The 23,703-nt window shown below is 37.0% G+C and overlaps 2 protein-coding genes across 2 annotated transcripts; one reads left to right on the top strand and one right to left on the bottom strand.

Moving 5' to 3' along the window:
* Nucleotides 1-3: 3 nt before the first annotated feature.
* Nucleotides 4-5,806, bottom strand: LOC127983611 (cleavage and polyadenylation specificity factor subunit 3). Its single transcript, XM_052585810.1, has 18 exons — nt 5,599-5,806; nt 5,310-5,373; nt 5,136-5,233; nt 4,932-5,060; nt 4,653-4,830; nt 4,488-4,577; nt 4,223-4,373; nt 3,970-4,145; nt 3,300-3,458; nt 3,071-3,217; nt 2,843-2,995; nt 2,140-2,248; nt 1,958-2,056; nt 1,783-1,877; nt 1,599-1,686; nt 687-753; nt 509-605; nt 4-420 (listed from the first exon to the last, which is right to left on the bottom strand). Exons 1-18 carry the CDS (start codon nt 5,667-5,669, stop codon nt 319-321), a joined length of 2,073 nt encoding a protein of 690 aa, XP_052441770.1. The 5' UTR covers nt 5,670-5,806; the 3' UTR covers nt 4-318.
* Nucleotides 5,807-6,250: 444 nt separating this feature from the next.
* asap2b (ArfGAP with SH3 domain, ankyrin repeat and PH domain 2b) lies at nt 6,251-23,618 on the top strand. The gene is made up of 28 exons (XM_052586163.1): nt 6,251-6,678; nt 12,663-12,735; nt 14,016-14,161; nt 14,356-14,430; nt 15,039-15,088; nt 15,462-15,591; nt 16,050-16,135; nt 16,221-16,296; nt 16,408-16,494; nt 16,588-16,691; nt 16,777-16,846; nt 17,533-17,620; nt 17,752-17,800; nt 17,924-18,090; nt 18,979-19,112; nt 19,193-19,284; nt 19,450-19,639; nt 19,884-19,969; nt 20,072-20,187; nt 20,393-20,460; nt 20,608-20,715; nt 21,096-21,342; nt 21,487-21,579; nt 22,081-22,339; nt 22,484-22,563; nt 22,682-22,749; nt 22,941-23,060; nt 23,143-23,618. Exons 1-28 carry the CDS (start codon nt 6,553-6,555, stop codon nt 23,215-23,217), a joined length of 3,063 nt encoding a protein of 1,020 aa, XP_052442123.1. The 5' UTR covers nt 6,251-6,552; the 3' UTR covers nt 23,218-23,618.
* The last annotated feature ends 85 nt before the right edge of the window (nt 23,619-23,703 follow it).

Below are 23,703 nucleotides of genomic sequence, written 5' to 3'. Positions count from 1 at the left end.
AACTTGAATCAAAGACCTCTTTTATTAAATCAGTACATTGGATCTTAAATAACAGCTCCTTTTCTATAAAAAAAAATGTAAAAAAGAAAATAGATGACTTAATTATTCTATGTAGCAGAAATAAAAAATAACTGAGTCCTGGCTGCACACATGTATCAACATCGAGTTTTAACTGTTTTACATTTGTTTGTAATGTAAAAATCAATGCTTCGAAGTGCTTTGGCCAGTCCAGTATCTGGTGTCTTCAGTCTGGTTGAAGTAGTTCAAGTTAGATGGACCCTGATTACAAAAGTTCTTGAAGGAAATTAGGAGCCCCTGTCACATGACAGGGTTCATGGCTTCATACAGCCTCTGTACAGCGAGCTCCACCATTTCTCTGAGAGAATCATCTTCAGAACTGTCGTCCTCGTACTCCACGGTCTGAACACAAACATAAAAACCCAAGAATTAGAAGATTTCTCTTCTTATAAGCCTTTTGTGTGTATGCTTCACGCAGTATAATACTTACTCGGGTTTCCAGGTTGATGAAGGCAGTTTTCCCATCGACACTTACAGCGAGACAGTTCTGGTCTTTAAAGTCGACACACTCTTCTCCAAACATGTCTCTGCAGATTGGGGCAGAAGAAGAATTTAGTTCATCGTAAATATCATTGACAGTTAGGAGAGGGCTGTGAGGATGAACTTACTGGAACATCTTCAGTAATCTATTCTGGAAAACATTCACATCCACCTTCTTTTCTTGGGGCTGAACAACTGTGTGGAGAAAATAAAGAGGAAAACAAAAATGTTGGTGTAAATACGACTAGTTATTAATCATTCTTACACCAGGAGAAAGGAAAAAGGAAGATTAAGAAACAAGGAAGGATAGAAGGAGGGGGAGTGAGGAGTGAGGAAAAGAAAGGAAGCAAGAAAAATATGGTCAGAACAGGAGATGAAAAAAAGAGCATGTAATGAAGGGTAATATATGAAAAGATAGAAAGGAAGCAAAAAGGGAAGAAATTTAAAAAGTGGGAAATATTGTATGATAATAGAAATCACACGAGAACGTGAAAAAAAGAGAAGAGAAAAAGATGAAAAATGACGGAAAAGTGTATAACATTAAAACAAAAAACGTGAAAAATTTATGAAACAAAAAAGGAATAAGGGAGAGGGAAGGAAGAGCACAAAGAAACAGCAAGGAAATAAAGATGAAAAACCAAGGAAAGTGAGAAAGAGGAGAAAAGAACAGAGGGAACAAAGGTATGATGAAACATAAAGAGTAATAAAAAGGACGAATGTGCAGAAGGAATAACAAAAATGATCAAAAATGGGAAATACAGGAGGACAAAAAGATGGAAAACTTCAAATGAAGCCAGAAAGAAATGTGAAAGAAAGATAAAAAGGAAAGGAGAAAGAAAAGAAAGAACAAAACAGAAGAAATGAAGGATAAAGCAGTCCTAAAAAAGGAAAAGATTAAAGGAAGCCAGCCAAAACAAAGGAAAGAAAAAGAATGGAAAATAGAAAATAAAAAGAAAGGAAGAAAGACTGCAAAAGGGAAACATAAAGTAAAAAGGAAGGAAGCAAGATAATCACTCATAGTAAGTGATGAAAGCCTTCACCTTTCTGAGCTTTGGGGTTGGACTGCACCTCCAGCACCACTGTGGTGACGGCATCAGCGTACATGTCATTCAGAGGATTGGCGAACCACTGGAGGAAGAACACAACAGAAACACACAATCAAACCCGAGTCACTTCAGATGCCATAGTTAGACTGGTGTGTGAAGGCCCGGAGTGCCGCCTCACCTCCAACAAGACCATGTTTTGATCATGAACCACTGTGATGCTGTTAAAGACTCTCAGCGTGCTCCTCTCTGAGATCTCAATCTCCTCCACATCACCTATAACACACACACATACTCAATGAGCATCACATATAAACACATAATACACACACATGCACGCACGCAGGTATACAGACCTGTCAGGTGCCGTAGCTGACTCAAAAGCAAGGGAAAGGGGCCGGTGAAGGGAATGGCTTGAGTCTGTTTCACTGTGCTCATGGCCAGATCAGTGTAATCTGCATCATTAGGAAAAAAAAGAGCAGGTGTGAGAAGCACACACTCCAACACCTGAAGCGATTCCAAACAAACACCAACTCACTTGAGAGGTCAGAGGGGGCGAGGATGTGATAACTGAAGTTCTTTTTCACCAGGATGCCCGAGACCCGCTGACCCTGCACACACTTCTTATCCGCAAGAGAGCCCATCACCTTAAAAGGTCAAAGTAAAGGAAAGAAATTAGAAAAAGGACAAAAAGTATTCATCAATGAAATTAAAGATTCATAAAAGGACTTTACTATGCAGTGTTTGGAATGTGATTTTTTTGTTTGTCTACAAATTTGAATGTTTTATTGCAAAAGCCTATCATTATAACAATTTCTTCAGCAAAAGTTTATATCAGTTGATAAAATCAACTTTACTCATTATTCTTCTTATTATTATTAGTAACTAGACTGATGTCATGATTCACTGAGTTAAACAAGTACATCAGTAACTGATTTATTCAAAATTACCACAACAAAATAAAGACAGAAAGAAACAAACAAAAACTAGTTTGTTGTTCTGATTAACTAGTGAGTTCAATACAAACAAATCTTTTGCAAGTTTGAGATCCCACGAAGGATTTATTAAAAAAATTAATAAAAAAGAAACTTTTTTTTAGTCGTAGTCTGGATGAACCTAATCATTTTACTTGGCAGAAGAACTGAAGTTTGTGATTATTATTTTGCCATCTAAATGTGGGTATATTAGAGAAAACTAGGGAAAGCTAAAGAGACGTGGAGGAATGACAACTGTGGTTTCACCTTAGCCAGTTTCTCTCCTCTGAAGTTCAGCGTGACCGCCTCAGTATTACGAGGGTTGTGCACCTCGATGTGAACCTCATCATTGTCCTCATACTCTCTTATCAGAGCAGCTTTCAGTCGAGCCATCTCATTCTGCTCTCCGTGGACCAGGATCTGAAAACCACAGCAATAACATGACACCTGATCTAGAACCTGATGACCGGCTGCCCTTACGCCATTATCACGTACCACATGAGGAGGTTTCAGAGCTCGGATGAACTCGCTGGTCTGCTGGTAGTCTGTATGAGCAGAGAAGGAGATATAGTCCACGGACATCTTCAGAGGAAGTTTCTGTCCTGACATGGTGGTGATCTCCTCTGGCTCAGACATGATATGCTGCACAGAGAACAGGGGGAGGTCATAAGAAAGCCGATGCTGATCTGTGGGGATTTTGCTGCTGAAGTTTGAGGAGCTTCACCTTGGCGAGCGTTCCTTCCACACAATAACCCGCTATGATGACACCGTTCCTCTTGTCGGTGCACCAGCTCTCGAAAAGCTCTCTGGAAAGACCGCTCTGCATCATACCTGGAGACGCCATCACCACACTAGGGCCAATGTCATCGAAATGATCCATACTCTGGAGGACAAGACAAATTAGATCAAATTTTGGATTATGAAACTTGTATTTCCTTTTGAACAAGTGTTGTTATTGTTAACTAAAACTTTGACAATTATTTGTTGGTAATTGAACATACAAAAAAAAAACATACAGATTAAATTTAAAAAACTTATATGAAAATGATAAAAACAATTCCTTGCCAACTAAAAGAAAATATATGGAAGTACTACAAAAAGTGTAAAAAAAGAAAATATATGGAAACAATAAATAAGCAAATTATTTATAAAAAAAATCAACAAAAAACAAAAATGAAAGACTCAATACTCACAATCTAAAGTCAATATAAATATTACATAAATACCTCTTTCGTGGCAACTTACTGAAATAAGTTGAAACTTAAAATTTAAATAAAAAAAGAAATCAAAATAGATTTTTTTTTTAAAACAAAAACTAGCAATGAACAAAATTACTAAACCAAACTAAAATCTAAGCTCTGTCTGATCTGTTCATAGATTGTGAAGATGCCGACCTTAAGATTGCTGATATGCTTGAAGACAAACGGGTTGTTGATGTTGATGGCCTTGCGGATCTTGTCGTTCATGGCGTTCACGTAGGTCTGGTACACCGCCATGCACTTCTTTGCCAGGGATGAGGCATAGTAGATGGGAATGTCATGGAGTTCAGGGTGATTCTGCCAGTATTCATCTGAAACGGAGGACATGCAGAAGTTCAGTGAGGCACTGTTGAAGATGAAGCTGAGAGTCTGAACTGCTGGACATTACCTAGAATGAGCAGCAGCTCCTGGGCTCGACCCAAAGCGAACACGGGGATGAGACAGCGGCCCTCACGATTCACTATGTCATGAACTGTGTTACAGAAACGAGCCTCTCTCTCCTCTCTCTTCTCATGGATGTGTGTGCCATATGTAGACTCCTACATGAACAGAAAAGGCGTAAAACCGGTTGTAATGCATTTCTTTTGTAAATAAAATGTAACTAACAAGTAAAAAAATTCAATCATGTCGCCAGCATAAAATCCTGTACATACTGTGATAAGAATGTCTGGTTTGACGCTGGGAATCTCAGCTGCCATGAGATGTCTGTCTTCTTGACGTGAGAAGTCCCCTGTGTACAGTAGCTAAAGACAATGACCGTTAGCACAAACTGAGTGTGTGTGTTATTATAAAGTTCTGAAAGAAATAACTACACCTACCTTTACTCCCGCAATCTCAATCATGAACATGGCTGCTCCCAAAACATGACCTGCGTGGTAGCACCAGAACTTGATGCCGGCCACCTCTTTCACTTCATGGAAGTTGATGGTCTCAATCTTGTCCATGCTTTCTTCTAGATCAGTCTCGGTGTACAGCATATCATCCGCTGAGATGTTGCTTCAGAATCAAGGAAATCATACACTATATTAGAGCTGGTCCTTTACAAAAAATAAAAAAATTGAAAGTGCTGTTTTATTGAAAGAAGCACTATGGTATACCTGACTTTCACATAGTCTGAAAGCAACCAGCGGTAAATGGCTTTGGTGGCATGGGTCATAAAAGTCCTCCCTTTGAAACTTGTCTTTTGTAAAAACCATGGCAAGGCTCCACAGTGATCCAAGTGAAAACTGGCAGAGAAAAAAAAAGAAGTCAGCAGATAGTAAAAATATCAATGAGATCTTTCATTTAGAGAAAGGGCTCACTGGCTGATGAGGAGCAGGTCAATCTCAGCTGGGTCGATCAAATCAATGTAAGGCAAAGCATCCATGCCCTCTAATCCAGGGTGGATGCCACAATCCAGCTGCAAAGACATTAAATGTCAAAAATACATCTGTCAAATGCATCAAAAGTAGGATAGAACACAAATTATAGCTTACCATGATTTTACGGCCCTTAAACTCCAGGATGATACAGGACCTGCCCACCTCTTGACCAGCTCCTCTGTTACAAACATCATTCACAAGTGAAGAAGACATACTAGTTGCAGTAACGTTACTCAGAGAAAGATTAACACGGGTGCAAAACTTCTTTAATAACACTTTGTTCCTGTTAGAGATTGTATTTATTACTTGAAAACTGCAAGTCAAACCGTAAGCCAGCAAACCATTTGGCGCGGAATAGAACTAACGTTAGTACTGAACATGAATATGAATGAACTGAACTCACAGCGGTCTTATGAGGAGTTGATCACTCTCTTCTGCAGGCACTGGCACATCCGCTTTACGTTTTGTAGCCATGTTTGTGGTGTATTTTACACTTAACTAAGAATTACTTATTCAATATCCATCGATACTTCTAATAATAATCGACGACGATCATGAGCACTGAAAACCACACGCCATGGACTTGAGACAAGTACTTCCGGTGTTGTTCTGAGTCAAAATAAAAGTTCGACATGAATGTAAAGAAAATGAAAAAGGTTCACTAAAGCTTGAGAGTTCAATAGGTTATTCAATTATATTGAAAAGCTTTGAGGCAAAGTACACAAGCTCAGTTAGGACAGCAATAAATAAATACATATATACAAATATATTAATACATTAAAAAAACCTTACGAATTAATCAAGACGAATGTTTAATTATATTGCCACAATGTACTAAAGTCAACAAAATGTTAAAATACCGTGTGGAAAAATGTGCGCTAAGTTAAAAACGTATTGTTTGTCTAACATTATTTCAGGTTTTAAGGTTTTCAGTGTTAGGTTACGTCCCTAAACTGTGATTGGACAGCCAGATCAGGAGTTCTCTCTCATTGGCGGACTGGATATGATTGACGGGTGATATGATTCCGCCAACAAATCAATTACATGTAAGGTGAAATTCTACTGTACAGGTACGAATGGGTGGAATCCAGAAGTGTTGATCTGGTCAGTTGCGCTTGTGATGGAGCTGTTCAATTCCCCATTGCTAAGACGAATTTACTTCGCATTGCCTCTTTTTCTTTTTGATCTGTTTGGACTCCGTACGGAACTTTTTAAACTAAGTAACGTTACTTTCAGGAATGACTGACGCGAACTGAGTTTGAAACGGGTTTTGTGGCGGACGTTCATTAAAGTACAACATTTAGCGCATTTTTCTTTTTCTCGTCTTGGTTTTAGTCTTAATTTAAAGGGAATAAACATGCCTGATCAACTGACAGTACTGGAGTTTATGGACATTACCAATGAGGACTATAAAGCACCAACGACATCGGTGTTCTGCACGCGCATGGTTCACTGCAGAAATACAGTTGGCGCTTTGGAAGAGGTAAAACACCTTTACAATGTCAATAACACGAATAAACTGTATAACACGATTTACAGACTAGTGCGAAGTGAGCAGTTGTGCCTGTAACTGTATAATTGTATTACAGAATGTGTGCTAACTTCACAACATTGCTTCAGTAAATTAATAAAAAGTTTTTTTGGCAAAAGGAGCATGGAAAATGACTTCCTTCTTGTGGCACCAAAGCTCAATGTATACCGTGTTGGAAGTGGACCTCGCCCATGTTTCTCACGCACTGGTTCATGTAACTTCTTATCGCTGTTATGTTGACGCTACTCTTAACTTGTTAGGACTTCTAGTCATTTATAAGTCTCAAAGTCACAAAATGAACTTGATATTACATACATTTACCATTAACAGTAATCTGTTATTAATAAATCCATCCAGCAGATTTTATGGACTGATTTACAGGCCTGTGCCTGTCTGAGGTAACAGAGCTGTTACTAACAAAAACAGATAGGCGTTAGGCGATAACAGAAATAAGACAAACATTAAAAGATGGTGGAATATTTTATAATGCTACAATGGAAAACATTTAAAACTGTTCACAAGTCCCCAACTAACAGAAAGTATCAAAAAGTGTAATGGCATTGGTGACATACTGTGGCTGTGCTTGTGCTATATTTTACTTTTATTTTACAGTGGTACTGCCACAATATACTGTAAGAGTCAGTAAAGTCATAGTTGTATTAATTAAACTATTTTTCTGCTTTTGGATCTAAGTTCATTATGCATTTTAAGTTAAGCTGATTATTAACTTTGCATACAGTACTTGTGACGTATCAGTTTGTTGAGCAAACTAAGAAGGTTATACAGTTACTTACACACCTACACATACTGACTGAAATGGAGGAAACGAAACAGTACAGAAAACTAATTGAAACATAACTCAACATTTAGAACAAAATATAATCGTAATGTTATCAATAGAAAAGTTATATGGAGTTAAAACGTATATTAATTATGAATAACAAATATTTTTTATCATAAATCCCCATGCTTTGACCAAAAACTTAAATTCAAGTGCATCATCAGAGATCAAACTGAGCATGCTTATAAAGTTTTATTGTAAGTTATTTTTGTTTAAGTTTCATAAGGTAAATGTCTTAAATACAGACTTAAATTACATTTTAATGTAGTGTCAACATTATCATCATTCAATGGTTCAGTCTATCTGTAAAATTTAGTTTGTCTGACAAAATTATTTTATTATAGAATACAAGGGTTATCTAGATTTCAGTTACATGTTGGTGAGCAATCAAACATTTTTTCTAGAAAGCTTTCTGTATATTTTCTAGGAAAACTTAGTAACTAGAAAATTGTATTGTAAAAATATTGTGTCAAATAACCTAATATGATAACAACTATGTAACTGGCTTGCACAAATATTAATGTAATTTTAATAGTTAGATCAGGTAGAAAGGTTCTTAACAAAAAATAGTGTAATCTGATAGGATCCGCAATAGAATAGGAACAACTATTAATGCTCTATAGTTCTTCTTAAGGTTTGCGTTAGTTTCAAAATTGCAGTGACTTCTTCAATGGAAATATAAGTGCTTTGTTTGTGCAAACAGTTGTGTACTCTGTCACCCTGTTTCACCATCAGAATAGCACACCATCAGAATAGCAGATCTAGCTGAACTTTACTCGTGTCTAAGAATGACCCTGTATTCTGTGCTGTTAATCAAAAGAAGCTCTGCAGCTCTTCCTCTATTACGTCTTTTATACTTTGACTAGAATGTTGACTTCTGATGAACGGGAAGAGTATCAGTCATTTCTGAATGATGACAAAGGAGTAGCCCAAACACTTCATAGGATGTGTTCACACTTGGCAGGTTTAGTTTGATAAAAATGATTTCTGTAACTGTACTGTTAGTGAGGTCCATTTAAGTAGGTGTGAACGCTGCCATCTGAACCTTGGAGCGGGCCAAACACTAGGCCAAATTAAGCAAAAAACAGGATGTGATGTCAGAAGGTGTGACAAAATATCTGTTTTTTCCTCATCATTGAAGATTTGATGCCCAGTATGGTTTAGTCCTGGCATCAGAACAAGCAGATCTGAGATATTTTAAAGCTCTGATTTATAATTTGGTGAAATAGCACTATATGAACACATTTATCCCAGCATCCAGCATTTTTTTTCAGATGTTAAGTAAGTTTGCAAAACATATGTCATAGAAGGTTTAATGTTAAAAATGATAATGAATGCTTAGCGTAACAGGACTGAATTTATCATTTACGTTTTTGGCCTTGACCAAAAGAACCAAGAGAACTGAACTACAAGAACTACAACCTATGGTGTGTCAAGGACAAGGTGATTTTTGGAAAGCAGGCATGAGTAATATCCACTGCCTCTGGCTCTTAGAGTAACTGGCGTTTTCGTGTGACTGGGATACACAGAGGGAAACACTCTTTATGAGTTGCCCTTTGGCACTACCCCATTTGCATTAAGCCTCAATGGAGGAAGTAGCTGAGCTAAACAAAAGATGTTCATGGTTTATGTAAAGACTGGAGCTGGATCTTGTGCACGTTTCTTAATGCATAAGTTTGCTTATCTATAAAGGGATGTCAGATAATGTGGTTGATTTTGTTAAACCTCTTAAATATTTGGATATGGTCTTTCAGTAGCATGAGGGCTACACACAACCACAGAGAGTATTCGTTTCCGGTTCTTCCATCGCTGTGCGTGGTGTCCTGCAGACACTTGCCTTTGATGGAAACCCCAGTGCAGTTAATATCTGTCATCTCTTTTTCGTCCTTTCTGTTCTCTCTTTCTTTCCCTTCATCTTCTCATTCCTTAAGGCTAAGGCGGGACGGCTGTCCCGCTTCTTGTCCCAGCTTGTCCCACCTAATCTTCTTCTTGCACTCACACGTCTGCTCACTGTTTTTCCAGCTTTTTGTATGAGTCTGCATTCCCTGTTAGGTTTTTCTTTAGAATTTTTTTTTGGATCATTTTTGTGAACCAGTGAGCTCAGACTGTACAGTTCACTTTCAGTTGGTCACTCTCGACATCATGTCGATGACCGAAGAATAGGGGTATCGATTCGATAGACCAATCTACTTAGAGTTTAAACTAAACGAGCCATCGGCATGCAATTATTGCCTCAAGTTGCCGCTGATCATGGCGTGTAGATATAATAAGGCAGCAGGTGCAATGCATACCAGCTTTTCACTAAGGAGCCGAGTGACAACACTGTTCTACTCCATCCAAGTGTCTTCAGTGAGCTATGAGTTCAGTGCACTATTGAAAGCTTTGTTGTTGGCGGTACAGTGCTTCAGCGGTGGTCATTGCTGTGTCGAGTGGGTTGCACATTTTAGGTTGCACTACCCCCTGCACGTGGCCATTCTCCTGTGTGCCTCAGCACATAAAAGAGCATTTCCCTAAAAGAGCAATTTCTCTAAAAGAGCAATAAACTGTTGCATCTTTGTATAGATGATGGATCATCCTTATAAGGATGCCGTTTCACCAGTACGTTTCGGGTACGTTTTCCCAGTGTTATCCAATCTCAATCAGTGTGGTAGTGCTTCGACAATGGTGAGAGGAACTACTTGTTCCGAGTCCCGGCCTACACCAAATAGGTGCACTGGCGGCTCACACAGAGCACTGGAAGGGGCAGCACGTGTGGCGCATTGGTAGGGATCCCAATTCATTGGTCACCGACGTGATGTCAAGTGTGACCGACTGAAAGGGAACATCTCAGTTACGTATGGTAACCCTCGTTCCCTGAAGGAGGGAATGGAAATGTCGCGAAAACTTGGTATGCATTGCACCTGCTGCATTTTTATACTCGTGCTGTAATCAGTGGCTGCTGGATGAAATAATTGTCTGACAATGTGCATTGGCTCGTTTAGTTTACACTCGAAGTAGATTGATATATCGAATCGATATCCCAATTCGTCGGTCACTGAAGTGATGTCTCCTTTCACCCCTTCAGGGAACGAGGGTTACCATACATAACTGAGACGTTATTTCATACAAAGCCAGTTTCTATAAAGAATAGCATTTGAACAGGCTAGAGATGCAAATATGGGTGTAAAGTGCTTGAAATAGCGTACTTTTAAAAACTAAATGTTTATTTTTCTTGAAGGTCATCTTTACAGTCTTTCCTATTCCTGCCCATTGTACTGAGCTTACAGGTGGATAAATTTAAAGTCCTGAATAAACTTGTATAGCCAATGATTATTTGATTTTATTTAGGATTTCATTTCAAAATGATAGATTTAATTATAAAAACGTCTTTAATTTTAACTATTTGAAATTAACTCCAGTGATTCTTCATTGTAAAAAAGGCATCTCCACGCTGAGAAAACTGTGGTTAAACAGATTACTTTACAATTTTGTTTTTGTATGAATGTTACTTAATTACATCATTCCATTCCTAAAGCTAATAAAAATTCACTTTTTATTTTAAAATACTAAAGTATAATTAAATATGGAAGCTCTTTTTTGACTCTATTATATTTTTACTGAAGTATAAGCTTGATATGTTTCAGAGAGGAAAATGTTGGCAGACAGTATCTATATTTTCTCACAACTTTAGGATTAATGTTTCCATATTGAAAATGTACTAATAATAAGTAGATGCTTACTTGATGGTTTAGAAAGAAATCTCTTTCATGCTCTGTTTTATCCTCACCGATAGTAGTTTAATTTAAAATACCAATGAAAAAAAAAAAAAAAATTATTTACTCCTCTGATTTCAAAGCTGAATTTTCAGTATCATTACTCCAGTCTTCAGTGTCACATGATCCTTCCGAAATCATTCTTATATGCTGATTTGCTGTTAAAACTCTTTTTGAAAAGAGTTGCGCTGCTTCATTTTTGTGTAAACCTTGATATTTCTTTCCAGGATTCTTCATTCAATTAAAATTTCAAAAGAACAACATTTATTTGAAATAGAAACCTTTTGTAACATAATTTTTACCTTTGTCACTTTTGGTCAATTTAATGCATCCTCACCGAATAAAAATTTTAATTTCTTAGAAAAAAAACAAATCTTACTGTTCCCAAACCTTTGAATGGTAATGAATGTTTCATCATAACGTTCTCAATACTCAATGTCTAAAGACAGACTGTGACAGCCGGAAATGTATGAGTGCTGTCAGCTGGCAGGCTCCAGGCTTATCCCTCATCAGATGATTTTGTCTCGCACCAGACATGACTCCGGCATAAACATGGATTTAAGGGAACAAGTCTGTCTACTTCAATCGGCTCTTTTTGTGCAAAATTCCCAGAGCATGATTCAGCATGAGTGATGGGTGGCTAAATTACAGGCTGGATGTAAATTCAATCGTGTGTGAGAGGGAAGTACAAACACAATGCTGTACAAAACAAATGCCTTTTACATATGTTATTATAGTTTGATCTGCTTTATGCACAAAAAGATATTGGTTGTGTTCATTCGGCAATCCTGTAGCTTAAACAGTAGAGCACTGCACTTGCAATGCCAAGGTCATGGGTTTGATTCCTAGAGAGCTGATAAAATGTGAGTCACTTTGGATAAAAATGTCAGCCAAATGCATAAATGTAAATGCATTACACTCTCAGAAAAGAAATATAAAAGCTGTCACTGAGGCGGTACTAATAATATTACCTTAGGTACTAATATGTATCTTAAAGATACCAATATGCACCTTTAAGTGGTAAATAAGGTAACAAGGTGTACCTTTTGAAAAGTAACCTCCACCCCAGTGACAACTTTTGTACCTTTTTTTCTGAAAATGTAGAATATGCTGCATTTTTAACCATTGTAAAGCATTTTAAGGCAGTTGAGTGAAGATGCAAGTCTTATTGCTGCAGTTTGTTCCTCTTTGTGTAAATAAACTATTTGACTTTGTTATCTTACTTTATTATCATCCTGTGTATTTCTCTGTTTTTATACAGTCTATGGTATTTCTGTGTATTCCGAACTTGTCTGTCCAGCACAAAAAATCCCTCTAAGAAAAAGATTTGTGTTGTTTTTCAGGCGTTGGATCTGGACCGCAGTGTGCTGCACAAAATAAAAAAGTCAGTCAAGGCCATAAACAGCTCTGGTCTGAGTGAGTATTACAAATACTTTACACTTTAATCAATAACCAACAGGTTTGTGCTAATTTTGCACTTTTATTCTGTAACTGGTTTTCAAAGTAATGTTTTTTTTTTATTTTTTTTTTTACTATAAATAATAGTGTAATTGCTCTGTTAAGCCCATTTACTCAAACAGTGCCAAATGATATATAGCAATAGCGCAGTGTGATTCGAGTCATTGTTACTCTAGCCAGCAGGTTTTGCGCTCTACCTCACACATTCCTCTCATTCCTACCAGAATCACTGAAACCTGTTCCAGCAAGAACCTGCTTACTTCTCTCTCTCTCTCTCTCTCTATCTATCTCTCTCTCTCTCTCTCTCTCTCTCTTTAGAGCTAGATTTTCACATCTGTAGTTGTTCTTTGAATCTGTTGCTGGTGAGCGATTATCATAGTTCTTGAATAATCTTACCTGTTCTGTGCACAGTTTACAGCAGCGATGTTATTGTTGAAGTCTGCATGAAATCAAAATAGAGCATATTTACAGAACCCATTCAAATTAATCTAGAGAAAAAGTGAGATGTGTGTTTAAAACTGGAAAATTGGCTTCCCTTCTGTTATGGCGTTCTCTATTTATAATGTCAGTTTGATGGTTTGAGTAGAACTTTATTATATAAAATAAAGATAAATAGAAACATTTGTGTGTGTGTGTGTGTGTGTGTGGGGGGGGGGGGGGGTTGGTGGGGGGGGGGGCTAATAAAAATGACCAAAGCCCATCAAAAAATTACTGAAACTTAAACTACAAAAAAAAAAAAAAAAAATATATATATATATATATATATATATATAAGATAAATAATAACTTCTTTATTTAATTTTTTTTTTTCAAAATATGAATAAATACTAAAATATTATTGGTTTACACAAACATTAACATCAGAATAAATACGCTGTGAGGTTCTGAAAAATAAATAATTTTTAAAATAAAATAAATTAAAATGTTAAATAAATGATTAATGATAAACATTTATTTTTACAATGATTAAATCGGTGGCAGTTCCTTCTAAGTGAATTTCCTTTATTGCAGGAAGCAGACTTTGTTAGCACGTTGTTTCTTCTTTATAGTAACCCAAATCTTAAACAGCCTGTTGGCCTTTTGCTGTACTGCACACCACTGGGGAGTGTGGTTACCATGCTCTCTTCTACAACACTTTCACTCATAAACTAGGAAGTATGTTTTTTGCAACTGGTAAGAATGGAAAAGGTCCATAGGACTGGAGTAATTGACTGACAGGCTGTTTTGTGTCTTTTTAGCTCATGTAGAGAATGAGGAGCAGTACATCCAGGCACTGGAGAGGTTTACGGATAACACCGTGTACAAAGATGACCCTGAGATGTCCAATTATTTCCTCAAATTTGCTGGTTTCACTAAGGAGCTCACTGGTCTCTTTAAGAACTTGGTGAGCCAGTCTCTGACATCCATCTGTTGTAGATCTTTATGCTATTAATATTTCAGACCTGTATTTGTCTTGCCTGTGGCTCTTCAGGAAATACTGCCTGAGTTACATGTAGATCATTTTCACACAGATGTATGTTAATACACCAACTATACACTTTGTTTTGAAACTTCTAATGTCTTCTTTTGTGCCCACAGCTGCAGAACATGAATAACATCATCACTTTCCCACTAGACAGTCTGCTAAAGGGAGACCTTAAAGGAGTCAAAGGGGTATGCAGTGATATTTGGATAAAATATGGGGTAGCACTTTGTTTATGGACCAATTCTTACTATTAACTAGTAGCTTATTAGCATGAATATTACTGGCATTTTTGCCTTTTTATTAGTATACTTATAAAGCATGCTTTATTCTGCAAAACCATATTTTAGATCCCTTGATCCTACCACATACTTAAACTCAACAACTACCTTAATAACCATTAATATGCATCAAATTAGCAGTTTATTGAGGCAAAAGTCATATTTAATAGTTAGTTATTAGTGAGAATTGGTCCCCAAACTAAAGTGTGACCAAATATGTACCTTTCAAACATTTGATGTCAATAAAAAATGCAGTTAAATAGTCATATTTTGAAATTTTATTGCAATTTAAAATTACTTTTTAATTTTAATATATTTTAAAATGTGATCTATTCTTGAGATGGCAAAGCTCAATTTTCAATGATTTTAGTCTTCACATGATCCTTCAAAAATCATTGTAATATGATGTTAATAAATTTTTTTTTTTTAATACAATGAATTTTCACAAATACAATGATATATATATATTTGCTCTTATGAATCTTCATATGTTCTCTGTGCTTTTATTTGTCCATCAGGACCTGAAAAAGACTTTTGATAAAGCATGGAAGGATTACGAAACCAAACTGTAAGAAACTATTAACCTCTTTATAATAATCTCAGAATATATATAAAAAAGTAATAGTTACAGGTTGATCAGTGAACATTAAACTTAAACCTTTTAAACTCATGAAGCCCTTAGTGAATGATGCACAAAAGGTTGTAATAACTGTAGATTAGTTTATCTGAATCTACAAATTCAGGGGAAGGGGAGGTCGCACTACATAGAATGTGGGGCCACACCTTAAGTAAACAACAGCACTGGCATATATATATATATATATATATATAGTGTGTGTTTATGCATTATGAGGCATTGATGAAAACCTAAAGTATGTGCATGGTTAAGTACATATGCTGTTATTTTCTTTTCATGTCCATGCTCTAAACTTATTTACAAGCGGCAAGATTGAGAAAGAAAAACGGGAACATGCCAAACAGCATGGGTTGATCAGAACAGAGATCAGCGGAGGAGAGATTGCAGAAGAGATGGAGAAAGAGAGACGCCTCTTTCAGCTTCAGATGTGTGAAGTAAGGAATGTGGTTCACATACAGTACAACCAGCATCAGAAAGGGCATTTCTTTCTTTTTAAAGTGAGAAATAGTGATGGGCCTAGTACACTTCTTGCCTTGGTAATATAAGACACATGTTTGTTTCTGTGAATTGTGGGGACTTTCCAGAGACTTCTATTACTTTAATACCGAACAAACAATATGTTTTATCCCCATCCCATCCCGACCCTAAACCTAACCCTTACAGAAAACCTGTTTGCATTGTTACACTTTCAGATAAACATAATTTCTTTCCCTCGTGGGGACCGCAGGTCAGTCCCCACATTGTCAAAAAATTCAGGCTCTATATTGTGTTGCAAAAGAAAACAAGTACACCCACCCATGCACAGATTTTTTTTTTCATTTTGAACAATAGTTAATAAAAATACTAACCAAAGTAAAGCAACTGAAATGATTGTTTCATACTTTTTTCCTAGTATCTCATTAAGGTGAATGAAATTAAAGTCAAGAAAGGAGTTGACCTGCTCCATAACCTCATCAAATACTTCCATGCCCAGTGCAAGTATGTTGGTTTACAATACTAGTAACAATACATTTCATTTTTTAAATGAGACTTTTAAAAGAATTGGTTTCCTGTTTCCACACAGTTTCTTTCAGGATGGGTTAAAAGTTGTGGACAGCCTGAAACCTTTCATGGAAAAACTCGCCACAGACTTAACTGCAGTATGTTTTTTGATATCGCTGTCTGCTCTTTTGAAGACATATTCTTTATTTAGACAGAGCAGTTCATTTCTTATATTGTGATGTTTGCTGTTGCTTGTGTGTGAATTGCAGAACAAACAGACACAAGATGCAGAGAGAAAACAGCTAATGCAGCTGAGAGATATTCTCAAATCTGCTCTACAGTCAGAGAGTAAGGAGGTGAGCCTAAAAATATTTGGAGACCATGATTGATTGGACGATTGCTTAATTTAGTAGTAAGTCTTGTTGTTTTGTTTGTTTGTGTGTTGAAAGGACCTCCAGTCAAAGCAGAATGCAGGCTATAGTCTTCACCAGCTGCAGGGCAATAAAGCTTACGGCACTGAGCGCTCTGGGATGCTCCTCAAACGCAGCGAAGGGTGAGTTTGTCTGGCACTTCAGTGATATCTTCCACTGCATCCTTTTTAAAAGTTTGCGTGATGAAGGCTTCTCTCCATCTTGCAGACTGAGGAAGGTTTGGCAGAAAAGGAAGTGCACTTTGGAAAATGGATTATTGACTATTTCTCATGGAACGGTAGGGGAATAGAAAAAACACTATGTGTGTAACATATGTGTATTTCAAAATTATGTTTTTGTTTTGCAAAGTTGGCTCCACCATTTTTACAGAGTTTGAGGGCAACAACGTGTAATCTCAAAATACCATTTAGTGGCACTTTCATAAGGATTTTATAATATAATACTGCCAAGGCAAGTTTATTTATATAGCTCATTTCGTACAAAATGGTAATTCAAAGTGCTTTACATAAAAGAACGTAAAATAATAATGAAGAAAAATAATAACAAGAATGAAACATGCATTTAAAATGAATTTAAAAGAGTTAGAAAATAATTTTACATAAAAAACAGTGAAAATATAGTGCAATATAGTTTGATCATGTATTAATAAAAAGTACATATATAAATCTATTTATTAATAAAATTATACAATTGTAATAAATAAAATGACTGTATGTAAAATAAATTCAGAGAGTTTATATAATAGAATTATAATTGTTACATGCATAATTTTTTTAATATATATGAAAATGTTTATTCAATATATTTATTATTTTTATTACATAACACATCATTCTTTATATTAATGTATATATAAAGTATATACCCCATTTCATTGGGTATTGCTGTTAATGTGTAATAAATATTTTAAATAATACATTTTCTGCTCTATCTTTCTTGCTCTTTCTCTCTTTTATCTTGCAGGCCAACGCACCGCCAGCAAACCTGAACCTCTTAACCTGCCAAGTGAAGTGTAACCCAGACGAGAAAAAATGCTTTGATCTTATATCACGTAATAAACTTTTAACAACAAGCACAGTCCAGGACTCTCATAAATTCAGAGCCAGTATTCTCAGAGTCTGTCATGGTTCATATGGTTGGTTGGTCATTTTTAATTGCTTACTGTTCTCTTCCATCTTCCAGATGACAGAACGTATCACTTTCAGGCAGAGGACGAAGCCGAGTGCCAAATGTGAGTGTGTGTGTGTGTGCTCTCACAAATTTGACACGATTTTATAAATACCATGTGAGAATGTAATCATTATGTCTATCATTTCTGTCTTTTCATCTCTTCATGTGTATCTGTCGATTTCAGATGGGTGTCTGTGCTCCAGAATAGTAAAGAGGAGGCTCTGAACAACGCCTTTAAGGATGATCAGAGTGAGGGAGAGAACAACATCGTGCGGGAGCTGACCAAGGCTATTGTGGGAGAGGTGAAGAAGATGAGTGGCAATGACGTGTGCTGTGACTGTGGAGCTTCCAGTAAGCAATATAGGCTTGATGTAATTACGGATATGCCGGAATCAAATTTTCCTGTTGCGGTTAATAGCGCTTGCTTTTTTTTCAATCATGTTATTGACATTTATTTAGGTCATAATACAGTATTAACAGGTTAAAGAACTTTTTTTCTTATAACAAAAATAACTGAACATTTAAATCCAATAACGAAATGCAGAAAAATATCTAAAGTATATAATCACGTGTGCTAGTTTACATCGCAGCACACACACAGTCTTTCAAGCAGCATGCAGCGGTGTTGTGCATTTTGACCAGTTGATGGGAAAAGTCTTCTTAAAATGCATTCCAACTTCTGAATCATTTGTAGTATATAATTATTCACAGTATTTAGAAGTGCCCACGATAACAATATTGTGGATATTCATTATCGTGATATATCGCATTACAGAGTACTGGGACATGTCTAGATGTAATGTAACCTAGTGGTTAAACATCTGGGCTGGGGACTGAAATGAATCAAGTCTGAATCCTGCAAGGTTTGATCCCTGAGTTTTAAATGTAATTGGAATGGAATAAGATGTAAATAATGGCTGAATCAAATTAACTACTGAATCGTTTTTGCTGTTGTTTTCTGCGTTATTTACAAAAGCAAGACATTTTGGGAGAGCGTGATTCTTGCTTCAGCTCACTCTACTGTTTTTTTTTGTTTGTTTTTTGTTTTTTTAATGAAATCTACACCCTGTGCTTCCTGTTTTGCATCTGACCTTTCCACTTCTCTTTGTACATTGTGTGAAACTTAGTCATCCCAGCAGAACTTGTTTTATTGTTTAGATCAAAGTTTTTCTTAGAAAAGATAACCCTGTATCACATTCAAAAGATACTTCATTGCCTTCTCATTTGTTGTAACTACAGATCCAACATGGCTCTCCACAAACCTGGGTGTGTTGATTTGCATCGAATGCTCTGGAATCCATCGAGAAATGGGAGTCCACTACTCCAGAATACAGTCTCTGACGCTGGATGTCTTGGGCACGTCTGAACTCTTGGTAAATTCTTGTAACAAATAGGTCATTTCTGAGAAGAAATTGCAAACATACAGATTGTGATGATTTTAAATGGGCTGCAGCTTGCTAACAGCGTGGGCAATGCAGGATTCAATGAAATCATGGAATCAAACCTGTCAGCAGAGATCCCAAAACCCAACCCTTCTAGTGACATGTGAGCGATCACTTTCACTGACATCTTTTAACTTTTTTGAATGAAATTTTTATATATACATTATATGTGTCTCACATTAAGATCTGCAGGTTTGCTTTTTTTTTTTTTTTTTCTCTTCACATCATACATTTCATTACAATGTTTTCTCTCGCAATTGTCCTTCAGGCAGGTACGAAAAGACTTCATTACAGCCAAATACACAGAGAAGCGCTTCGCTCAGAAGAAGTATGCAGATAACGCGGCCCGGCTTCATGCACTGTGTGATGCAGTGAAGTCCCGGGACATCTTCTCTCTGATCCAGGTGTACGCTGAAGGAGTGGACCTGATGGAGACCGTTCAACAAACTAACCAACATGTGAGTTATAGGTTGGAGTCATTGTGTGTTTTATTTTTTCTAACACCACCCGTGTAGTCGGATTCTTGAACACGTCTCTTATGGGTTGGTTCTTTTTAGTGAATAAAATACATATAGTGTGTCTTGCATCAGTATATTTTTTTAATTAATAAATGTTTTTAATAATGCACTCTCTCTCTCTCTCTCTCTCTCTCTCTCTCTCTATATATATATATATATATATATCTTTGCTTTTCACTGACAGGAACCAGGTGAGACAGCGCTACATCTTGCAGTACGAATGGTGGACCGGAATTCTCTCCATATTGTGGACTTTATTGTACAGAACAGGTACTCCACTGATGTTCTGTATTTTAGCTAAAATAAGATTTTATATGCATATTATTCAGACATTTCACATGTCCATATGTGTCTGTATGTTTGTGTATGCAGTGGTAATTTAGACAAGCAGACTTCCAAAGGAAGCACAGCGCTGCACTACTGCTGCTTGACTGACAATAGTGAATGTATGAAGCTACTACTGCGAGGGAAAGCATCTGTCACCATTAGTAAGAGTTCATATCTCTAACCTCAGGAATTCAAACTACACACACAAACAAACACACACACACAAAACTAATAATGAGACATTCTGCATTAAAAGAAAAAAAAAATCTAGCAAAATTGCTAGTCATTTATTATTGGTATTTGATGTAAATTACAGGTTTTTTTGGGGTCATGCATGAAATAAGAAGACTGTTGTTTTTCTTCCAGCTAATGATGCAGGAGAGTCTCCTCTGGATCTGGCAAAGCGTCTCAGACACACAAAATGCGAAGAGCTGGTGGGTACATTTGTTATGTTTAATGCCAACATAAATCCTGAAGTGCTGATTTTTGCTCCTCTTTGCTTTTCTTGAGAGAAAGTAATTTGCCTTTTCATGAGATTGTGTTCGCCTCCAATATATTCTTCTGTGCTGTGTGATCGACAGCTGACTCAGGCGCAAACAGGGAAGTTCAACGTCCATGTGCATGTGGAGTATGACTGGCGTCTGCATAACGATGACCTGGACGAGAGTGAAGATGAGATGGAAGACAAGGTTAACATACTTTTTATACAAAAGAAGCCATTTATTTCAGTTATACCCTCTTTAAGATTTTTTTTCCACAATAAATTAATACTTTTATTAAGCAAGGGTGCATTGAATTGACCAGAAGTAACAGCAAAGACATTTATAATGTTACCAAAGATTCAAATAAATATATTTCTCCGTTACCTTAGTTAACACTGAGAGAACATAAGTGGTATTGTAAACAATCATTCATACTGTATACTTTATGCAAACCTCATTCACTGTTCACTACATAGTGAATGTCACATAGTTTATTACATAAAGATCAAAATGTATTTGGACAAAGAGAAATTTGAGCACTGTATTACCTTTTTGCTCATCCTTATGTCGTTGATTTTTTGTTTCAGCCCATTCCCATCAGGCGTGAGGAGCGTCCAGTTAGCTGTTTTATTCCAGGCACTGGCCTCATGAAGCCCGACATGAGCGCTCTGGCGCGGGACGTGGCTAATGTGGTCAATAACAAGCAGAGGGCTTTTATTCCTAGCATGATCTGCAATGAGACTTACGGCACTATGCTTGATGTTAATCCACCACCTTTAGGTTTACCAGGGTTGCCGGGTATTCCTCCTCTACCGCTTCGTACCTTGGGAAGGGGTGAGTAGCATTCAGGCATGATTGAGAACCTTCTGGTAGTAAATTCTGAAAGCTTTCATTCTGAATTAGCTTGCTTACAAATGTACATTCAGTAAAGTCATAAACGTACATAATAAACACATTTCTGTGTGTTTGTGATATCAGGGTGGAGCCCTCCAGCAGAGATGGTCGGGAGACAGAGATCATGCTCAGACCCTTCAAACCCTCAGAGTCCAGACAAAAACATCTCAGTGTATGGTGAGTCTCACACCCATTTCTATACAGACTATTATTTCTATGTATATACATAGTCTATAAAACTCTGCACCAAGACTGAATTTGTTTGATCACTAAAAGGGTATTATCAATGTAAAAAAACAGCCACTTATAATTTTTGTGGAAATATGATCCATTATTTTTTCAGGATTCTCTGATGAACAGAAAGTTTAAACTAACATTTATTTGAAATAGAAATCATTTGTAACATTACAAATATCTGTACTGTCGCTTTGGATCAATTCAGTGCATTCTTGCTGAATAAAAGTGGTAGTTCCTTAAAAAAAAGAATCAAAATGTAACTTTTGAACAGCAGTTAAGATGTTTATTCAACATTGTTGTTCCATAATGCTCTACTAGCTCTACCGGCTGGTCAACCAATTTAAACTATAATGGAACAGTTATAAACCAAGCACCATGTTCGAAAAATCAAGCAGTTTGTTCTTGTAGGCATATGCATAACAGGTCTTGTCTCTCCTAAAGTGCTCCCCCCTGCTCCGCCACCTCCTCCTGCAGCCAAGAGACCACTGCCTCCAGATCCAAAGGCAGCTCTTCCCCAAATGCCTCCGGTTCCATCTGCACCCTCTGCTCCTCCAGTCATACCACCCGCTCCAGCTAGACCAGCACCCATAGTACCACCTGCTCCAGTGTTGCCCACATCATTTTCATATAAACCCCCACCTCCTCCCATACCCCCACAGCCAAAAGCCCCTGCACCCAAACCAGTAAAATCCCCCACTAGGTAAGATGTGACCTCCCAGCTGCATTACCAGTAACAGATTATCAGATGCTGTGATTTTTTTTATAGGTTTTACAAGTGCTGGTTTTGTAGCAGTGTTAGCATTGGCTACATTATATCAGCTTCAATGTTCTGTTTATTTCTCAGGGATCCTGTTGGTCCTTTTAGTAAAGATGCTAATGTAAATAAAGCTCCACCCACCGTCCCCAGACCAAATGACAAAACAGGTGAATTTAATGATGCTTACATACATGATGAATAAAGCTCTCAATCCAAATATATATATATTTTAAGTTGAAATAAGCTTAAATGTCATTTTAATTAAAACTTTTTTCTCTCCTCCAGATTCCGGGTCATCATCTGCCTCCGCACCAGCTCCTGTCCCTGCTCCCAAACCCAGAATGGCCCCACCTGTAAGTGTCAGCCATTAAAATATATTTTTTTTTCCCCTAAAAAGTACACTACCCTAAAGTTTGGTGATTAGGTATTATGTTTTTTGAAAGACTGTGTTTACTTTATCAGAATAACAAGTAATGAAAATGTGCGTTTTTAAATCGTAATTGTGATGTCAGTGGCAAATCGAAAACATTTCTACTTGTTTCAGAAACAGAGACCTAAGAGAGTAAAGGCCCTGTATAACTGTCAGGCTGATAAGCCAGATGAACTGACCTTCTCTGAAGGAGAGGTGATAATAGTGGATGGAGAGGAGGACAAGGAGTGGTGGGTGAGTACGCAGTCATACTTTTAACACAGTACATGTGCACATCAGCTGACTAAATCATGTGTGATCCTGATGAATCCTGCAGGTGGGCCACATTGACGGGGAGCCGAACAGGAAGGGCGCTTTTCCTGTCTCGTTTGTTCACTTCATCACTGACTGATGTCATCCATTGCCGTCTTACTAAGATCACAGGCTTTTTGTGCCAGAAACCTGAGAATGCTGATTATTTAATTAGTGGCTGGATGGTGGTGTACGGGACATTCACAAACAACCTCAGGAAACGGCTCACTTTATCAATTATTACAATTCCAAGTGCAATTACCTCTAACTTTAATGCAGAAATGATGAACTGTGATGAGTGCTATGCTTTATATGGGGACCATTCGTTTTTATAAACTGTAATATTGTTGGATCCTTACTCTCATCTTTATAGAGCTTTTTTTAAAATCTATATCAGTTGCAGAGCAACTCTTATTTTGCAAGTGCAGTTAAGTGACATGTAGCTTGCATACAAGTGTTCGAGTTCTGTTACCAGACAAGCCATTAAACCTTTTAACTCTGTACATTTAAAAGCCTGGTTTTATTTTTTCAGCACTAGATAGATATATTTTTTACAAAAATAACTGACGGAATATCAAAGTAGTGG

This window comes from Carassius gibelio, chromosome B20 (genome assembly GCF_023724105.1).
Source record: "Carassius gibelio isolate Cgi1373 ecotype wild population from Czech Republic chromosome B20, carGib1.2-hapl.c, whole genome shotgun sequence".
In the NCBI taxonomy this organism is placed as follows: Eukaryota; Metazoa; Chordata; class Actinopteri; order Cypriniformes; family Cyprinidae; genus Carassius; species Carassius gibelio.
Note: the sequence above shows the minus strand (reverse complement) of the source record. Positions and strands in the feature narration are given on the sequence as shown.